At 45.7% G+C, this 16,987-nt stretch overlaps 1 protein-coding gene across 1 annotated transcript in view; it reads left to right on the top strand.

The window, feature by feature from the left end:
- The window catches only part of LOC142245308 (uncharacterized), a 452,975-nt gene that overhangs the window by 138,262 nt on the left and 297,726 nt on the right, over positions 1-16,987 (top strand). The window contains exon 13 of the mRNA XM_075317926.1: positions 12,547-12,691. Within this exon, the coding sequence (XP_075174041.1) occupies positions 12,547-12,691 (145 nt within the window). The remainder of the gene's footprint in view (positions 1-12,546; positions 12,692-16,987) is intronic.

Genomic DNA, 16,987 nt, shown 5'->3' with positions numbered 1-16,987 from the left:
GACTGTCCTAAGTTAGGGGTGACCAAAGAAAATGATGGACGGACCCAACTTAGTGACATAAGGATTAAGGGAATAACCGATGGTGTGACCGTTAAAAACAGGGTAGCTCCAGAAAGGGAGGCAGATATCTGGTTAAGTGGGGACATGATAGTCCAGGACACCAGGGGGAGTGATGACTCCAGTAAAGACACTGACTCTAGAAAAGTGACAAACGAGTACAGTGTGGTACAGATGAGCGAGAAGGGCAAAACATCCTCCCGACGCCGAAGACGTAATAAGCGCCGAGAGGGGGCGCAGTGTATGCCGCCTGAGGGTGCAGAGAAAGTGACATGCCTGGGTAATGAAGACATGGTGCTAGTAACACCTGCTACGGTGGAGTCAGACGGTGATATCCTACAAAAGACAGAGGAATCAGAGATTGAACTGACACATTGTGGCGACAGAAATCAGCGGGCTGCAAGTGCAGAGAAGGAGCCAACCAAGGACGTAATGGTGGTGGTCCCTATGATTTCCAAGTGTGAAGCTGATAGTCTGTCAGGCGAGAGTGGTATAGGAAATGGAATCCTAGAGAGTGTGGGGGAAGGAATAATCCCCAACAGTCGTGGTGAGCAGACTGGTGAACTACCAAGTGCTGGGGTGGATGACAGCGAATTTAGCCCCAAATCTCTAAAAGGAACAGAGTGCCATGTTGAAGGGTGTGACACCCAGGCTGAGGGTGACACGGCAGAGACCCCAGAGGAAGTTGAAGATAATGCAGTGAAGACACAAGAAACAGCTGGCGCTGAAGTGAATAGAGCCTCTGAGGAGGTGAAGTCTGGACCAGAGGTCTCATCCAGGACGGAGAGCCTGCCTGACCTGCTTGGTAAAACCACGATGGAGGATATAGAGAAGGTCGTGGGTAAGGAGAGTAAGAAACCCAAACGTTCTGAAGCTGAGGTGGAAGAAGCCTCAGAAATAGTGTGTCGTAGACCAGAGAGGTCCGCAAGTGAAGACTCATTCAAGAGGATGAGCAAAGACCATCTGCAACAAGAGATATTTCTTAGGCAGGCTACTGAGAGTCGAGTAAGGGAGCTGGAGAAAGAAGTGGCTGAGCTCCGGAAACAAGTGAGAGCAGAGCCGGGAGCTCTGGGTGTTTCAGCCTGTGCGGAGGCTGAACACAAGGCTCTGAAATTGAGTCTGAGGTGAGTGCAGCCAGGCCAGGGCTGTAGGGCCGAATCTCTCCGGAAGGAGAGACAGACAGGGGTCTGCAGAGGGCCCTGGGTGCTGGAAGGAACCTCGGCTAGAGCTGTACGCTGGCAGGTGCCAGAGAGTGGGGAAGTTGCTAAACTTCCACTATGGACTTGTAATGGACTGGATGCCCACGGTACGTGGATCGTTTATGTTTAAGAGCAGTTTATGCTGAGAGTGTTTTTACATAAACTGCCGGAATTGTTCTAAAGAAACTGTGTGCATATGTTGCTGAAGCTACCTCACACCACTGCAAGCGAGTGGAACCCCCACGTTGCAGGGCGCAACGTTACAGCTTTTAGTGTCTACCAGTTTCCATAAATGTATCCATCTATTTATTTGACATAAGGATGTGTTTTCACTAAAAAGTATGAAAGGGTTGTATACAATCATGGGACACCTTAGATGATTACACACAATCATTTGAAGGCAATTAGAGGATTTGCAATATTTGCTATTTAAGTAGAATTTTTAGGAAAAATTTGGTAAAGGCTACAAACTTCAAAACATTCGCTCGCCTCTGATAATCATATTGTCACATAATGACTACCAAGGTTCTGCCAGGTACAAGGGAACCCCCGGCGAGCGCCGCACCACGAAGGGTACTCGATACAACAGTGAGCTTTGGCGCTAGGGAAAGGGAAGCAGGGTCACCTATTAAACTCACCTGAAGCTGATACCTGCACTCCCTAACACCCGTATATGGGTTCTTTTGCCCCGTCGCCGATCACGTGCCTATCCCTGTCTTTCTCTGGACTCAGTCCTGTCTAGTAAGCACGACAGCAGGAACACTAGTCCTGCTCCAGGTTAAAGACACAGAGACAATTAGACAGACAGGGGTAAATAAACAGCAATCGTACAAAGCACTCCAAACAACAGGAGGAAGTAATGAAGAACGGACCAGTGAGTCAAAACCAAAATGTAATAAGGAAGGGAAAAATCCAACTTAGCTTTCAAACAGCAAACTCCAGCAATGGATCTCTGAATGATTTCTTGGTCCACAGCTCGTAGGTTCTCTCTAGAGGCAACCTAAGAAAAAACTATCACCAGCAATTACCTGAGCTCGGAGAGTCATCTTTATAGCATAGGTTTTTAGCAACACAGAACAGCTGGCTATAGCTTTCATCCAGAGTTTAGGAGACCAGAGGAACTACTTCACCCTAGCAGCACTGGATAAAGGCGAATGTACAGAGCTAGCAATATTAACCTGAGCAATGTATGTAGCCCTGTCCTGCGATCTCCTGACACCAGAAATACCAGGGACAACTCTCCATAGTAGTACCCTCATGACACACATCATTAGCGAGGAAAGGTTCTTGAAGTCAAATGACTCAAAAGAAAGAGGTGGACTGCATCTCAGGTGCTTTGTCCCACTGACTTTTTAGCTTACATTCATTAGAACAGTGAGTCTGTAATAAACATATAAGTTGGTAGTAAATGATTTATATTCAAGACCAGTGCCATGCATGACTATTGACTAGAGTTGAGCGCGGTTCGCGGTTCGAGGTTCTCCAGTTCGCGGCTCGAGTGATTTTGGGGCCTGTTCTAGATAGAACTAGAACTCGAGCTTTTTGCTAAAGCTCGATAGTTCTAGATACGTTCGAGAACGGTTCTAGCAGCAAAAAGCAGGGCTTTTTACAGCTACAGTGTGCAGGAGCCATCGCTGGCAGCCTGCCAGAAGCTGGTAACCAAGATAAACATCGGGTATCCAAGCAAAGCGCTTTGGTTAGTAACCCGATGTTTATCCTAGTTACGTGCAGGAAGCCCACACTTCCCAGCTCAGCTCGCTCCGCCCCCTCCTGCACGCGGCATGTACACATAGATACACACACACACACACACACACACACACACACGCACGTCCCCAGCCATGTGGTCCATGACACTGACGTCCTCCTGGCACTCTGCACACATGGTCCCGCTCGACTTACCTGCGGTGATGAAGTCCCGACCTCAGCACTGTCACTGTCCTCCATGACCGCCGCTTGTCACATCACCTTCTCTCGCTTCTGACCCGAGACTGACTAGCGGTGACGTCACGGGCCTCTCGCGATACTTGGCTGTGAAGGTCATTGAACTCAGTGACAGGTGCTGTCAGCAGTGCAGGAGATCAGCGCAGGTAATGTACCTCGCTGACAGCAGCATTTGTCATCCTCAGCAGTGACCTGGGCTGACCCATTGATGTTAGCTCAGGTCACTGCACTGCTCTCCCAGCCAATGGGGAACATCCTGCTCTTCATTGACTGGGACAGTGTGGATCGTCATGGCAACCCCTTGGATTACACCAGACCTGGATTTGTTTTTCTTTCTAATAAATTGGTTAAAGAGGGAATGTTTTGGGGACTATTTTTTCAAATAAAAATGTGTTTGTCGTCTATTTTTTTTTATTACTGACTGGGTTGGTGATGTCGGGTATCTGATAGACGCCTGATTTCACCAACCCCAGGGCTTGATGCCAGGTGACATTACACATCTGGTATTAACCCCATATATTACCCCGTTTGCCACCGCACCAGGGCGCGGGATGAGCTGGGGCGAAGCACCAGGATTGGCACATCTAATGGATGCGCCACTTCTGGGGCGGCTGCGGCCTGCCATTTTTAGGCTGGGAAGAGTCCAATAACCATGGACCTCCCTAGTCTGAGAATATCAGACCCCAGCTGTCTGCTTTACCTTGGCTGGTGATCCAATTTTGGGGGGACCCCTACGTGTTTTTTTTTTAAATTATTTATTTAATTTAAAATAAGAGCGTGGGGTGCCCTCAGTTTTGGATTACCAGCCAAGGTGAGGTTGCCAGCTGTGGTCTGCAGGCTGCAGCCATCTGCTTTACCCTAGCTGGCTACAAAAATAGGGGGAACCCTACGTCATTTTTTTTTTTTTCATTTTTTTGGCTAAATACAAAGCTAAGCACCCCTTAGTGCCACATGAAAGGCACCAAAGGGTGCAAAATTACAAAATGCAGGAGAGTGGGACATTATGTGTCTTTCTGCCATTATAATGACAGAAAAGACTGATATGAAGTGCACAAGCACAAGAAAATCACCAGAGCGCTCTACGCTGTGAAAAGCAGTAGAAAATGGCACTGGAGTGAACATGTGACCGCCTCATGTAGGATGAAGCTATGGATCCTGGGTAAATTTATGCATTTACCCTTCTTCAGTTTTTTTGCAGTACCCAAAAAAAACGGAAGGCACACGGATGACAAACAGATGACATACGGACCGTCTACGGAACGGAAACGGATGCCACACGGATGCACCCGTGAAAACAAACGGACTGTTTTTTGCAGACCGCAAAAATGGATCGGTCGTGTTAATGTAGCCTTATTCTGATCTGCCGTTTATAAACAGCAGGCAGAAATAAGTGTATAATGCCCCCCCAGCATCAGAAAATCTCCGGGGTTTCAGGGCTAGCTGAGACCCTGGAGATCATGATTCAGGACAGTTTTTCTGGTCCCCGCTCACGTGATCACAGGTATACACTGTACACCGATGATCACGTTACAGTAAATGACAGCGCCGGTAAAAAATTATTTATCTCCAATCTGGCATGAACAAACATGATAAATCTCCTCCCCGGTCCCCCGGTGTCGCCAAAGTGCCCCCCCTGATGCCCTCCCAGAAATCCAAGATGGCCGCGCGCACAGCAGCGCGCCGGCCGCATTCACCCTACTCCTCTGATTTCTGTCGCATGTGCCATGACACATGCGACAGAAAACTCCTCCCCAGGCCCTGCCAGGTCACCCCCTATAACCCCACCGGTGTTCCCCAGTGTCCCACGGTACCTGTGCAGCGTTGATCCCCCCACGGCCCTCTCCTTCACAATAGACGCTGCCGCATGCTCAGAGCGGCTGTCAGCTCAGCTTCCTGTGTTCAGACACAGTGAGTGGTGGTTATGCATCTGTAAGCTAAATGGGTGGCATGGTGGCTCAGTGGTTAGCACTGCAGTCTTGCAGCGCTGAGGTCCTGGGTTCAGTTCTCACCAAGGACACCATCTGCAACGAGTTTGTATGTTCTCCCCGTGTTTGCGTGGGTTTCCTCCGGGTACTCCGGTTTCCTCCCACACTCCAAAGACATACAGCGCTATGGAATTAATAACGCTATATAAATGAATAAATTATTATTATTACTGCAATGCCCTGCTCATGAGGTAAGGAACATAATTGATCAGGAGAGCTATATACTACATTTCCAAATGGAGGGATTTGCTTTTATAGTTTCCCTGCTGAACGACTACCAAACATGAGAGTCCGTTATACGCCACAAGAAAACACATCTAAATAGCGAGCTCTGTTGTTAAGTATTCATTCAGCTGGATAACTGGACTTAAAGGGGTATTCCATCTCCAAGATCCAATCCCCAATATATAGTAGGTGGAATAGCAATAATATCAGCAAATACCAATATTTGGAAATGTAGAATAGTTCTCCTGATTAGGCATGCCCTTACATCATGAGCAGGGCATTGCAGCTTTGGTAGCAACCATTACGACATGGACTCTGCTGCTGTGGACCCGGGGAGAGTGAGTGCAGATTCATTGCACCCACACTCCTCACATGAAGGGTCTGCACTCCTAGAAAATGGGGGATACGTTCCCTGAGTGTCTCCTCCCCCCCATATTCTAGATGGTCCAGAGTCGTCGTGGGACCCCTTTATTTTTTTTCTTACAAGAAATTGGTGAAAGAGGAAATGTTTTGGGACTGTTTTTTCAAATAAATTTCTTTTGTCGATTTTTTTTTTGTTAGTACTGACAGTTTATGATGTTGGGTATCTAATAGACGCCATGACATCACAAACTGCTGGGCTTGATGTCAGGTGACCTTACAGCTAGTATCAACCCGATTTATTACCCCGTTTGCCACTGCACCAGGGCACGGGATGAGCTGGGGTGAAGCGCCAGGATTGGCGCATCTAGTGGATGCGCCACGTCTGGGGTGCCTGCGGCCTGCTATTTTTAGGCTGTGAAGGCCCAATAACTATGGACCTTCCCACCTTGAGAATACCAGACCACAGCTGTCCGCTTTACCTTGGCTGGTGATCCAATTTGGGGGGGACCCTACTTTTTTTGTGTAATTATTAATATTTATAAAATAATTATAAAAAAAGAGCCTGGGGGGACCTTCACATTGGATCCCCAACCACGGTAAAGCTGCCAGCTGTGGTTTTCAGGCTACAGCCGTCTGCTTTACCCTAGCTGGCTATCAAAAATGGGGGGACCCAACGTCATTTTTTTTAACTATTTTTTAAATAGAAAAAATTAATGGGCTTCCCTGTATTTTGATTGCCAACCAAGGTAACGGCAGGCAGATGGGGGTGGCAACCCATAGCTCTCTGCTTTATCTGCGCTGAGAATAAAAAATACCGCGGAGCGCTACGTCATTTTTTTTAAAGATTTATTTTTACAGCACTGTGATGTCCAGCAATCAAAATACAGGGAAGCCCATTTTGTTTTTAGTTATTTAAATAAAGAATTAAAAAAATATATATGGGCTCCCGCTGCATTTTTTGTATTGCTAGCTAAGGGTAATCCAAGCAGCTACTGGCTGCTAACCCCCACTGCTTGGTGTTACCTTCACTGGCAATGTAAAATCCAGGGAAGCATTTTTTATTTTTTTTGCCAAAAAACTACAAAAAAAGGACGTGAGCTTCGCCATATTTTTGTATGCTAGCCAGGTATAGCAGGCAGGTGCTAGAAGAGTTGGATACAGCGCCAGAAGATGGCGCTTCTATGAAAAGTGCCATTTTCTGAGGCGGCTGCAGACTGCAATTCGCAGCAGTGGGGCCCAGAAAGCTCAGGCCAACCTGTGCTGCGGATTCCAATCCCCAGCTGCCTAGTTGTACCTGGCTGGACACAAAAATGGGGCGAAGCCTACGTCATTTGTTTTCTAATTATTTCATGAAATTCATGAAATAATAAAAAAAGGGCTTCCCTTTATTTTTGGTTCCCAGCCGGGTACAAATAGTCAAGTTCAGGCAGCAATTTCAGCGTTTCAAGTGCCTTTAAATGAATTTGAAGAAACTGCACTTCAGGATTGTAGTGAGGATGAGGTGCCCCAGCTCATCAAGTGTTCCAATAGGAGTTTACCTGCAGTCAAGTTCAGGCAGCAATTTCAGCGTTCCAAGTGCCTTTAAATGAATTTGAAGAAACTGCACTTCAGGATTGTAGTGAGGATGAGGTAAACTCCTATTGGAACACTTGTTGAGCTGGGGCACCTCATCCTCACTACAATCCTGAAGTGCAGTTTCTTCAAATTCATTTAAAGGCACTTGGAACGCTGAAATTGCTGCTTATAATTTAAGCCTCTATTAAAAACCTTTTTGCTTATGGATTGAAAAAAACTCTCCAGGTATCTGAAAAATCATATTGCAGTGATAGTTTCAATTGGCATTAAATATCATATGCCTTGAAGCATCACTTAATATACTATACTAGATTTAATAATTGTTCTACTACCGGCCGGGGTACTGCAACCAGACACCTGGTATCTGTTTGCTGCACTATCAATTACTTATTCTTTATTTTTACTTTTATTTTTATTTCTACCATATGTGGTTTATTCTTCTTTCTTTTTCCTTGTTCTATTGTGTGAATTGTTTTGAATAAATTTGTGTCTAAAACAAGGATAGCAATAAAAAGTATAAAATATTAATAAAAAAAACTCTTAGCGGTGGTTTATTGGGGATTTTTTATTTTAAAAAATCTCAATTAAAATTCATTTCTGATTCCAGGCAAATTACAGAGGATTTTTTGCCTACAACCCTAGCTGCAGATTTAATGGTTATTGGGGTCAAGCGCTAACAATTGTCTGTAGACTACTTGGTATATCCATCCAGGACTGTATGCAGAAGTTTTTTGCCCACCAAAAAAATGACGTGGGCTTCGCCATATTTTTGTATGCTAGCCAGGTACAGCAGGCAGCCACGGGCTGCCTCCAACCCCCAGTTGCCTATTTGTACCCGGCTGGGAACCAAAAATATAGGGAAGCCCGTTTTTTTTAATTATTTCACTTATTTCATGAAATAATTAAAAAACAAATGACGTGGGCTTCGCCCCATTTTTGTGTCCAGCCAGGTACAACTAGGCAGCTGGGGATTGGAATCCGCAGCACAGGTTAGCCCGAGGTTTCTGGGCGCCTCTGCTGCGAATTGCAGTCCGCAGCCGCCCCAGAAAATGGCGCTTTCATAGAAGCGCCATCATCTGGCGCTGTATCCAACTCTTCCAACAGCCCTGGAGCCGGGTGGCTTGTTGGGTAATCATGAGTTAATACTGTCTTTGTTTTACTAGCCAGTATTAAGCCAGAGATTCTTAATGTCAGGCACGTTTGACCCGGCCATTAAAAATCTCCAATAAAGGGTTAAAAAAAAACACCACACAGAGAAAAAATACTTTAATAGAAATAAATACACAGACACATTAGAGACTCCATCTTTATTACCCCCTGTCAGCCCTCCAGGATCCATGGTCTTCTGCCTTTCTCGTTCAACAAATGCAGCTCTGCTCCATCACTGCTGCATGGGGGAAGACGCTGCTGCTCCCCATGCAGCCTTCACTCCGTGAGTGATCAGTGCTGCTGGCTGTCAGCGGTAACGCTGACAGACGCGTTACCATAGCAACGGTGCTCCCGGAGCCGCGGTTAGCGGTGACGTCACCGATAACTGCGTTGCTATGGCAACGGTGATTTCCGTTAATAACCGGCTGTGTCAGCCGGTCCCTAACGGAACGGGGAGTCGACCGTGTGCTAGAGCATGTCGCCGGTACACGGCGATACACAAATGTGCACCGTGTACCGGAGAGATGCACTCGCAGGTCCTACATGACGCGTCATAGTCATGTGACCAGTCTGTAGCCAATGAGATAATAGCCACGTGACTGGTCACATGGCTATTTTGACGTCACGATAGGTCCTGCATCACTGCTGGCAGTGCTGGTCACCGAGAGGATTCAGCGATCATCGGATGGAATAGCGGCAGGAGACAGAGTGCAGGAGGGATCGCGGGGACCGGTAAGTGTTATGGCAATGTTATTAACTATTTGTGTACATTTATCATGCATTTTTATGTGTTTTTGATTGCCTCCCATTATATCCTATAGGTTCGAGTTTGGTTCGTCGAACGTTCGACAAACCGAACTCGAACGGGACCTCCGTTCGACGAACCGAACTCGAGACGAACCACGACCGGTTCGCTCATCTCTACTATTGACTAGACTAACAGCTACTGGTAGCTAGGAGTTTAATAGCTTTTTAGTCTTTTCGGCAGCCAACTAGAAGCCAATGATGTCTGTTTTGGCAAACCATGTATTGGAATCCCATCCTGATTTGAGAATTTTTTTTTTGTTAAAGAAGTATATATAGTAATCATGATTTATCCAATGAATGCTTATTTATTGTAATTGGAACAAATCTTGTTTTGGACGCAGTGTCCAATGAACTGTAAGAACAAAGCAGACCAGACGGTTTCACTGGCACAGGTCCGAGGCCGGGAGAAATGCTGAAGAACTGAAATGTGCTAGAGATGCCAGCAGGAAATCTCCACATCTGTGATCTTATAGGAAGATATCACTGAAGGATTCACAGTTGGAAATGCTTAGAATATCTTGCAAGCAAACAGAAAGAAAAAAAGATGGCAGGCCGCACTTCTCTTTCAGGCTAAATTCACTCATCTGTTTTTATTTTTTTAAAGGACAACACACTAAATATTATTATTATTATTATTATTATTATTATTATAGCGCCATTTATTCCATGGCACTTTACATGTGAAAAAGGGGCATACATAGACAAGTACAATAATTCAACATGGATGACATCCATGTGCTGTACGTTGCATCATTGACCCATCCATTGACATTTGTGAGTTTGGGCTGTGATTTGGACCAGACTCGGACATGACTTTGCCTACTTTTTGTGAGAAAAAAAACACGAACATCTAGTCTTGATGAGTAAATATTCTACCCCCAAAAAAATGCATAGCACATGAATACCTGAATAGGATTTAGAGGGGTTGTCCTCTTGTAGAAAACCCATGTCCCATGGCTGTAGTTTATCACAAAAAAGATACAAACCATACATTACTCACTGTCCCCTGGTCCAGTGCTGAGTCACCATCGTTGATCCCAGAGTCCAGAGTCATATCAACAGTAATAGAACCAATCAGTGAGTTTATTGGCTCTGAAAGGGGCATTCCTTCTACATGGGCAGAAACGCTGCTCTTACTGATTGGCTGTGGCGCTAATGTCATGTCGAAAGCCAATCAGTGATCTTAGAGGCTCTAAAGGGGGCATTCTTGCTGAATGGGCAGAAACGCTGATCGAACTGATTGGCTGCAGCGCTGATGTCATGTCAATAGCCAATCAGTGACCTCATCGGCTCCTACGACTGTATTCCTTCTGCATGTGCAGATCTGCTAATCTAAAGCCTGCTTTACACCTTACAATTAGGTGTGCGATCTCGTATGTCGATGTGACACGCCCAGGTTGCATAACTCCTTATTACCCAGATTTGCCAACGCACCAGGGCAAATCGGGAAGAGCCGGGTACAGTTCCAGAACTGTCGCATATAATGTATGCGGCAATTCTGGGTGGCTGTTGGCTGATATTGTTAGGCTGGGGGGCTCCCCATAACGTGGAGCTCCCCATCCTGAGAATACCAGCCTTCAGCCGTATGGCTTTATCTGGCTGGTTTTAAAATTAGGGGGGACCGCACGCCGTTTTTTTTAAATTATTTAATTATTTATTTCACTACACAGTATAGACACGCCCACCGGCTGCTGTGATTGGGTGCAGTGTGACACCTGTCACTCAGCGTGGGGGGCGTGTCTGACTGTAACCAATCATAGGCGCCGGTGGGCGAGGTAAGCAGGGAATACGAGATTGTTTAATGGGCGGCCGGCTTTTTCAAAACAGTAAAAGCCGCCGGAGCAGTGTGAACGCCGTGCAGCGCCGCGCCGGTGATCGGGGATCGGTGAGTATGGGAGAGGGGGTAAGAGGGATAGATTGACATGGACAGATAGTGAGGGACAGAGATAGTGACCGACTGACAGAGATTAGTAAATGACAGACATTGTGAGGCGCTTCAGAACGCAGCTTTTCAGCTGCGCTCTGAAGCGGACCTTTTTTAAGCTGCGGTGCAGAGCGCACACCTGCGTACATAGCCTCAGACATCAAAATCGTATGAGGGATGTCACACGTTTCAATTGACTAAGTTCGTGCAACAAAACGTCCAATGTATGAGGAATAAACGACGTGTATGCGATCACCGTATTTGCGTTCAATCTTGATCGCACATAGGTGTCACACGCAAATACGTCATGAACGATGCCGGATGTGCGTCACTTACAACTTGACCCCGACGACGGATTGAAAGATTTATTGAAGTGTGTAAAGCAGGCATTACTGATTGGCTATGGCGCTGATTTCATGTTGATAGGCAATCTGTGACATCAGTGGCTCTGAATGAGTCATTTCTTCTGCATGGGCAGAACTGCTGATCTTACTGATTGGTTGCAGTGCTGATGTGATGTCAATAACCAATCAGTGACCCTTAGCGGCTCTTAAGGGGGCATTCCTTGCATGCACAGATCTGCTGATCTTACTGATTGCGTGTTGACATGACATCAACACTGCAGCCAATCAGTAACCTCAGCTGCTCTGAAGAGGGCATATCTTCTATATGGGCAGAACCGCTGATCTTACTTATTGGCTGCAGCACTGATGTCATGTTGATAGCCAATCAGTGAGGTCAGCGGCTCTGAAAGGGGCATTCCTTCTGCATTGTCTGAAACACTGATCTTACTGATTGGTTGCGGCCCTGATGTCATGTCGATAGCCAATCAGTAACCTCAGTGGCTCTGAAGGGAGCATCCCTTCTTCATGGGCAGAACCGTTGATCTTACTGATTGGCCAACGATATGACATCAACGCCGCAGCCAATCAGTGACCTCAGAGGTTCTGAAGGGGGCATTTGTTCTACATGGGCAGAACCGCTACATATATATTTATGTATATAGTTGTGTGTGTATATATATATATATATATATATATATATACATATATATATACACAGTATATATACTGTATATTTGTATTTATTTTTTTTTGTATACAAGTTATATTGAAATGTGTTGTGTGCACATGGTGTCAATCTGTCTTCTTTTTACCCATAGTAATATGTAGCATTATCCACTGATAAATAAAAATAAACTTATTTGTAAACACGCGTCACATATTGCTTATCAATCATATTCTCAGACTTTAAACTGAATTTTACATTGAATACTACATTGTTTTTTACATTGAAATTTTCATTGTTTGTTTGATAGCGGGACACATTATTTCAGCTGTATCACGACCTAGAAGAGGCAGAAGAAATACGGATTGCTGCATACTATACCGCTATGAAGTGTCCAAGCCAGGAACTCATACAGCTAGTGCAGCAAACTCTCCGACGTGAGACATCAACACAAGGTGGGTCCAAAAGATGCTATTCCAGTCCTTGTGTCTCATATGTCATTTCAGTATAGACTTAACAATTTACATCCCAGCTATGGACAAGCTGTTCAAGCCTTATGGTAATATCTATTGTCTGTATTGTCTTCTAGCTTCTCTACAAGGTCATTAATTTATGCAGCGTCGTCATTCACCAAATACCCTGCCGGATGCTATGCAACAAGTGAGCAAATTCTGACCACTGCCTTGCAAAGTGGGTTCACAAAGTAATGAACTGCTCAATCAAATTAATTGCATTAGGAAAAAAAGTACATCAATGTTTTTGTTGGTCTTATTTGTCCGTCAAGACCTTATATTATGCATGTATAACTTTTCCCACATTTGCTGTGACTTTTGTTTCACAGCTATGGAGCAGTTCTTCATTTGCTGCCTAACTGATGTAAGGCATTGGCCACGGCAACCTGGCACGCCAAGCTGGTCATTAAGATTCTACAACTTTAAAATTGCAAATGTTCCAGCTATTAACGCTATGTGCACATTTCATGCCTGTGGCTATTCTAGAATTTTTAATTAAACACCCCCCAACTCCCATGGAAAGTATGATTTTTATTAGGCTGCATTGAATAGTGAGGCTGACTTCCAAAACTGATTAAGCTACTAAGTAAAGTTACGGCTGGCAAGAATGCCACACATATAGCTGGGTACTCCATGTAAAAGTATTATAGTGAGGACCCATAAACTAAGTTTGCATTTGTGCCATTATTGTTGGCTGGAAAGGAAGATTACATCACGCACGAAGTTAAAGTATGTTACTGAAAGAGGAAAAAACTACTTTGCATATATACTTTGTATATTCATACTGTTATTTTGGTATTGCAAAAGTGCAAAAAGTTAACGAATTAATAGAATGTGCAGTAAATATTAGATTGATGCAGGTCCGACTTCCTAGACCATCAAAGGGACTACATTGCTTTTCCAACTGATATGAGCTGACTACATAACTACCCAGCTCAGTATTTATTTAGTTATTTGTTTTACTCACTTATGTAGCGACACAGTGCTTTATCATCACTGTCCCCATTGGAGCCCATAGTCTAAGTTCCCTATTAGTATGTCTTTTGGAGTGTGGGAAGAAACCCAGGCAAACATGGGGAGAACATACAAATGTCTTGCAGTTGTTATGGAGCACCCAGGGGGCACGGGGTCCAGGTCAGGTCTCGTACCTGTTTTACTCATCATCGGGCCGGTGCAGAGGGTCTGGGATGTCGCAGTGGCCTGCCCGGTTTTGTGCCCTGAGTTGTACAACAATAGAAGGGGATAGGATGAAAGTTTGTTGTGACGCCACCTGTGGTACGTGGCCAGGAAATTAGCTGCCGCTGCTGTCACTGTCCTCCAGGGAGGATGGAAAAGCAGCCAAGATGGAGTCGCTCCCCACAGGTGGAACAGGCCTCGTGGAGGATGATGAGGAGAGGGGCGATGGTGGGCGCCGGTAAGAACAGACGGACACAGTTCCAGGTGTCTTTACTCACAGTTCTTTAAGAAGCCCGGTTGCCGACGCAGTAACACTGGTCACTGCTGTGATGGGCCCCGGATCTCTTTGGAGGTCAGTCCGGTGTGGTAGTCTGTGGGCTCCTTCCTCCTAGATCCTTGTAAGTTCGATCCCCGTGGCTTAAAGCTACTTGGGGACCCCAGTCCGTCTTGAGTGAAAACTCTTGTCCCTATTTGCAGGTGCCGTGGCTCTGCAATGGGGCCTGACTCTGTTCAAGGCCCCGGATCCTATCTGGCACTGTGCTTTCAGGCTGTGTGTTGGCCAGGAAATCCTGCAACCTCCCCGTCCTTGCAGATTCTGGAAGACCAACTTGAAGAATAATCTTCCCTAGGGTCCTGCACCCTGTGTGGTGCCGGCGCCGAGGGAGCAATGAAGCTCTCCCCTCGGCAACCTTGTGAACTCCTGTATCCCACCAGAGCACCGGTGAGACTGTCTGTTCCTTTCCTCTCCTGCTGGAGAACTCTGTAGCTCTTGTGTTGGCTCCTGACTCCCCCTAGTTGCTGCCCCTCCCCCGGGTCCCTGTCACTAGTGGGTGGCTGCCCCCCATGTTTGGAGACTGCCTTAAGACCCTACCCTAGCCTGGTCCCCATTGGGGAGGGCAACCTGGTTGTATGTTTGAGTTATGTAAGTGGTGAAACCGGTACCAACCTCCTCAGGATCCGGGTTAGGCACTGCTCCTTAAGTGAGGTGCAGTACCCTTTGGCGACTTACGCCTCAGGGGCACCACAGTTATACTTGGTGGGATTTGACCCAAGGACTACAAAGTAAGAGTGCTAACCACTGAGCCTCCATGCTGCCCACTAATGTACAATGTCCTGCTTGCTTCTGAGCATGTACTACAGTGATACAGAAGAGGAATCTGTCCTGTCTTTGTGTACTATATATATATATATATATAGGATATATCATATTAACCTCAAGACCCACCTCTTCCGACAAGCCTGCAACCTACAATAACCCTCAGACCAGTACACCACTGCGCAACCAGCTCTGTCCTTAACTACTATGTCCTCACCCATCCTCTGTAGACTGTGAGCCCTCATGGGCAGGGTCCTCTCTCCTCCTGTAGACTGTGAACCCTCACTGGCAGAGTCCTCTCTCCTCCTGTAGACTGTGAACCCTCACTGGCAGAGTCCTCTCTCCTCCTGTAGACTGTGAACCCTCACTGGCAGAGTCCTCTCTCCTCCTGTAGACTGTGAACCCTCACTGGCAGAGTCCTCTCTCCTCCTGTAGACTGTGAACCCTCACTAGCAGAGTCCTCTCTCCTCCTGTAGACTGTGAACCCTCACTGGCAGAGTCCTCTCTCCTCCTGTAGACTATGAACCCTCACTGGCAGAGTCCTCTCTCCTCCTGTAGACTGTGAACCCTCACTGGCAGAGTCCTCTCTCCTCCTGTAGACTGTGAACCCTCACTGGCAGAGTCCTCTCTCCTCCTGTAGACTGTGAACCCTCACTGGCAGAGTCCTCTCTCCTCCTGTAGACTGTGAACCCTCACTGGCAGAGTCCTCTCTCCTCTTGTACCTGTCTCTTTTGTAATGTTCAGGATTATTGTACTTAGATTTTATGTATATCCTTTTCACTTGTAAAGCGCCATGGAATAAATGGCGCTATAATAAATAATAAATAATAATAATAACTTTTCCCCCCCACTAGCTCAGACACAACTGAAAATTAAAACTGAAGTCTGCAGGGAGGAAAGTAATATAATGGCTAGAAATATTTATCTCTCATATATACCATACAAGTTACAGATTATTTTGAATCGTAACCCGAAATGATAAATAATCTTTAGTTTCTCATATTGCTATTCCACTATGATATATTGTACATAATCCAGGTTCTATGACATCTGTGTGCATTTTTAGTGGGTGCAGTTGCACCTGGATATTACCCATGTAACAGGCCAGAGTATACCCACAGTCCAGACTATACCGGGGGCTAAAGTGGCATAGGCTAGATTATCCTTTGGAGTATAAATTGGCCTAGGCCAAAATATGCCCCTCAGGCCATATTATACACCCATTAGTAGCATTGAGTGATATACACAATAATTATTTAATTTTTCAAAATTTTATTGGGGATTCAGCTTTGTCTGGTCAATTAAGTGAGAAAGCTAGGTGGCTTAAATCTTAAAACTCTAAACACATAGACTGTTATTACTTCAACCAGAAGAACTTGACCGTTCATAATATAATAAAAGTCATAACGACTTTAAACTTCAAGTTATAAAGGTGGCTGAGTTTGTAATTTTTTTTTCCTCAGCAATTGCTTGTTAGCGATAAGTCACTTTTCCCTCAATGCAAGGGACAACTGTCCAGACCAAAACTTTGCCCAATAATCGTCCCATGTATTGAAACCTTTAGAGTAGCAAGTCAATGTTTTAAGATAAATACTGATAACAACATTAAAATGATCACACGTATTTTCAAGATAAAGTGCATGTTCAGCTGTTGACTGCAAATTGAAAAACGTTTGGTGTCATAGAGAACAGAGTGTCATGGGGTATGTAATGACAGGACACGGGCCTCTAGGCTGGCCCTCAGACTTGAGACCCTGCGCCTGCCCCTTATCTCAGAGGTAGTCTTGATGGTAGCCAGGTCCGAGCCCCCAGCGTGACCTTAACTCCTATCTGAGCTCTGATCTTATTCCCACTCTCCCACTCCCTTGGGGTGGGCCAGAAAACACAATGACAAAACCCCACAAAAAGACACATACAAGGGAGGACGGAAACTCGTACACACTGCACTCAAAACGCACAGGAGAGAC

This window comes from Anomaloglossus baeobatrachus, chromosome 7, assembly GCF_048569485.1.
Source record: "Anomaloglossus baeobatrachus isolate aAnoBae1 chromosome 7, aAnoBae1.hap1, whole genome shotgun sequence".
NCBI lineage: Eukaryota > Metazoa > Chordata > Amphibia > Anura > Aromobatidae > Anomaloglossus > Anomaloglossus baeobatrachus.
Note: the sequence above shows the minus strand (reverse complement) of the source record. Positions and strands in the feature narration are given on the sequence as shown.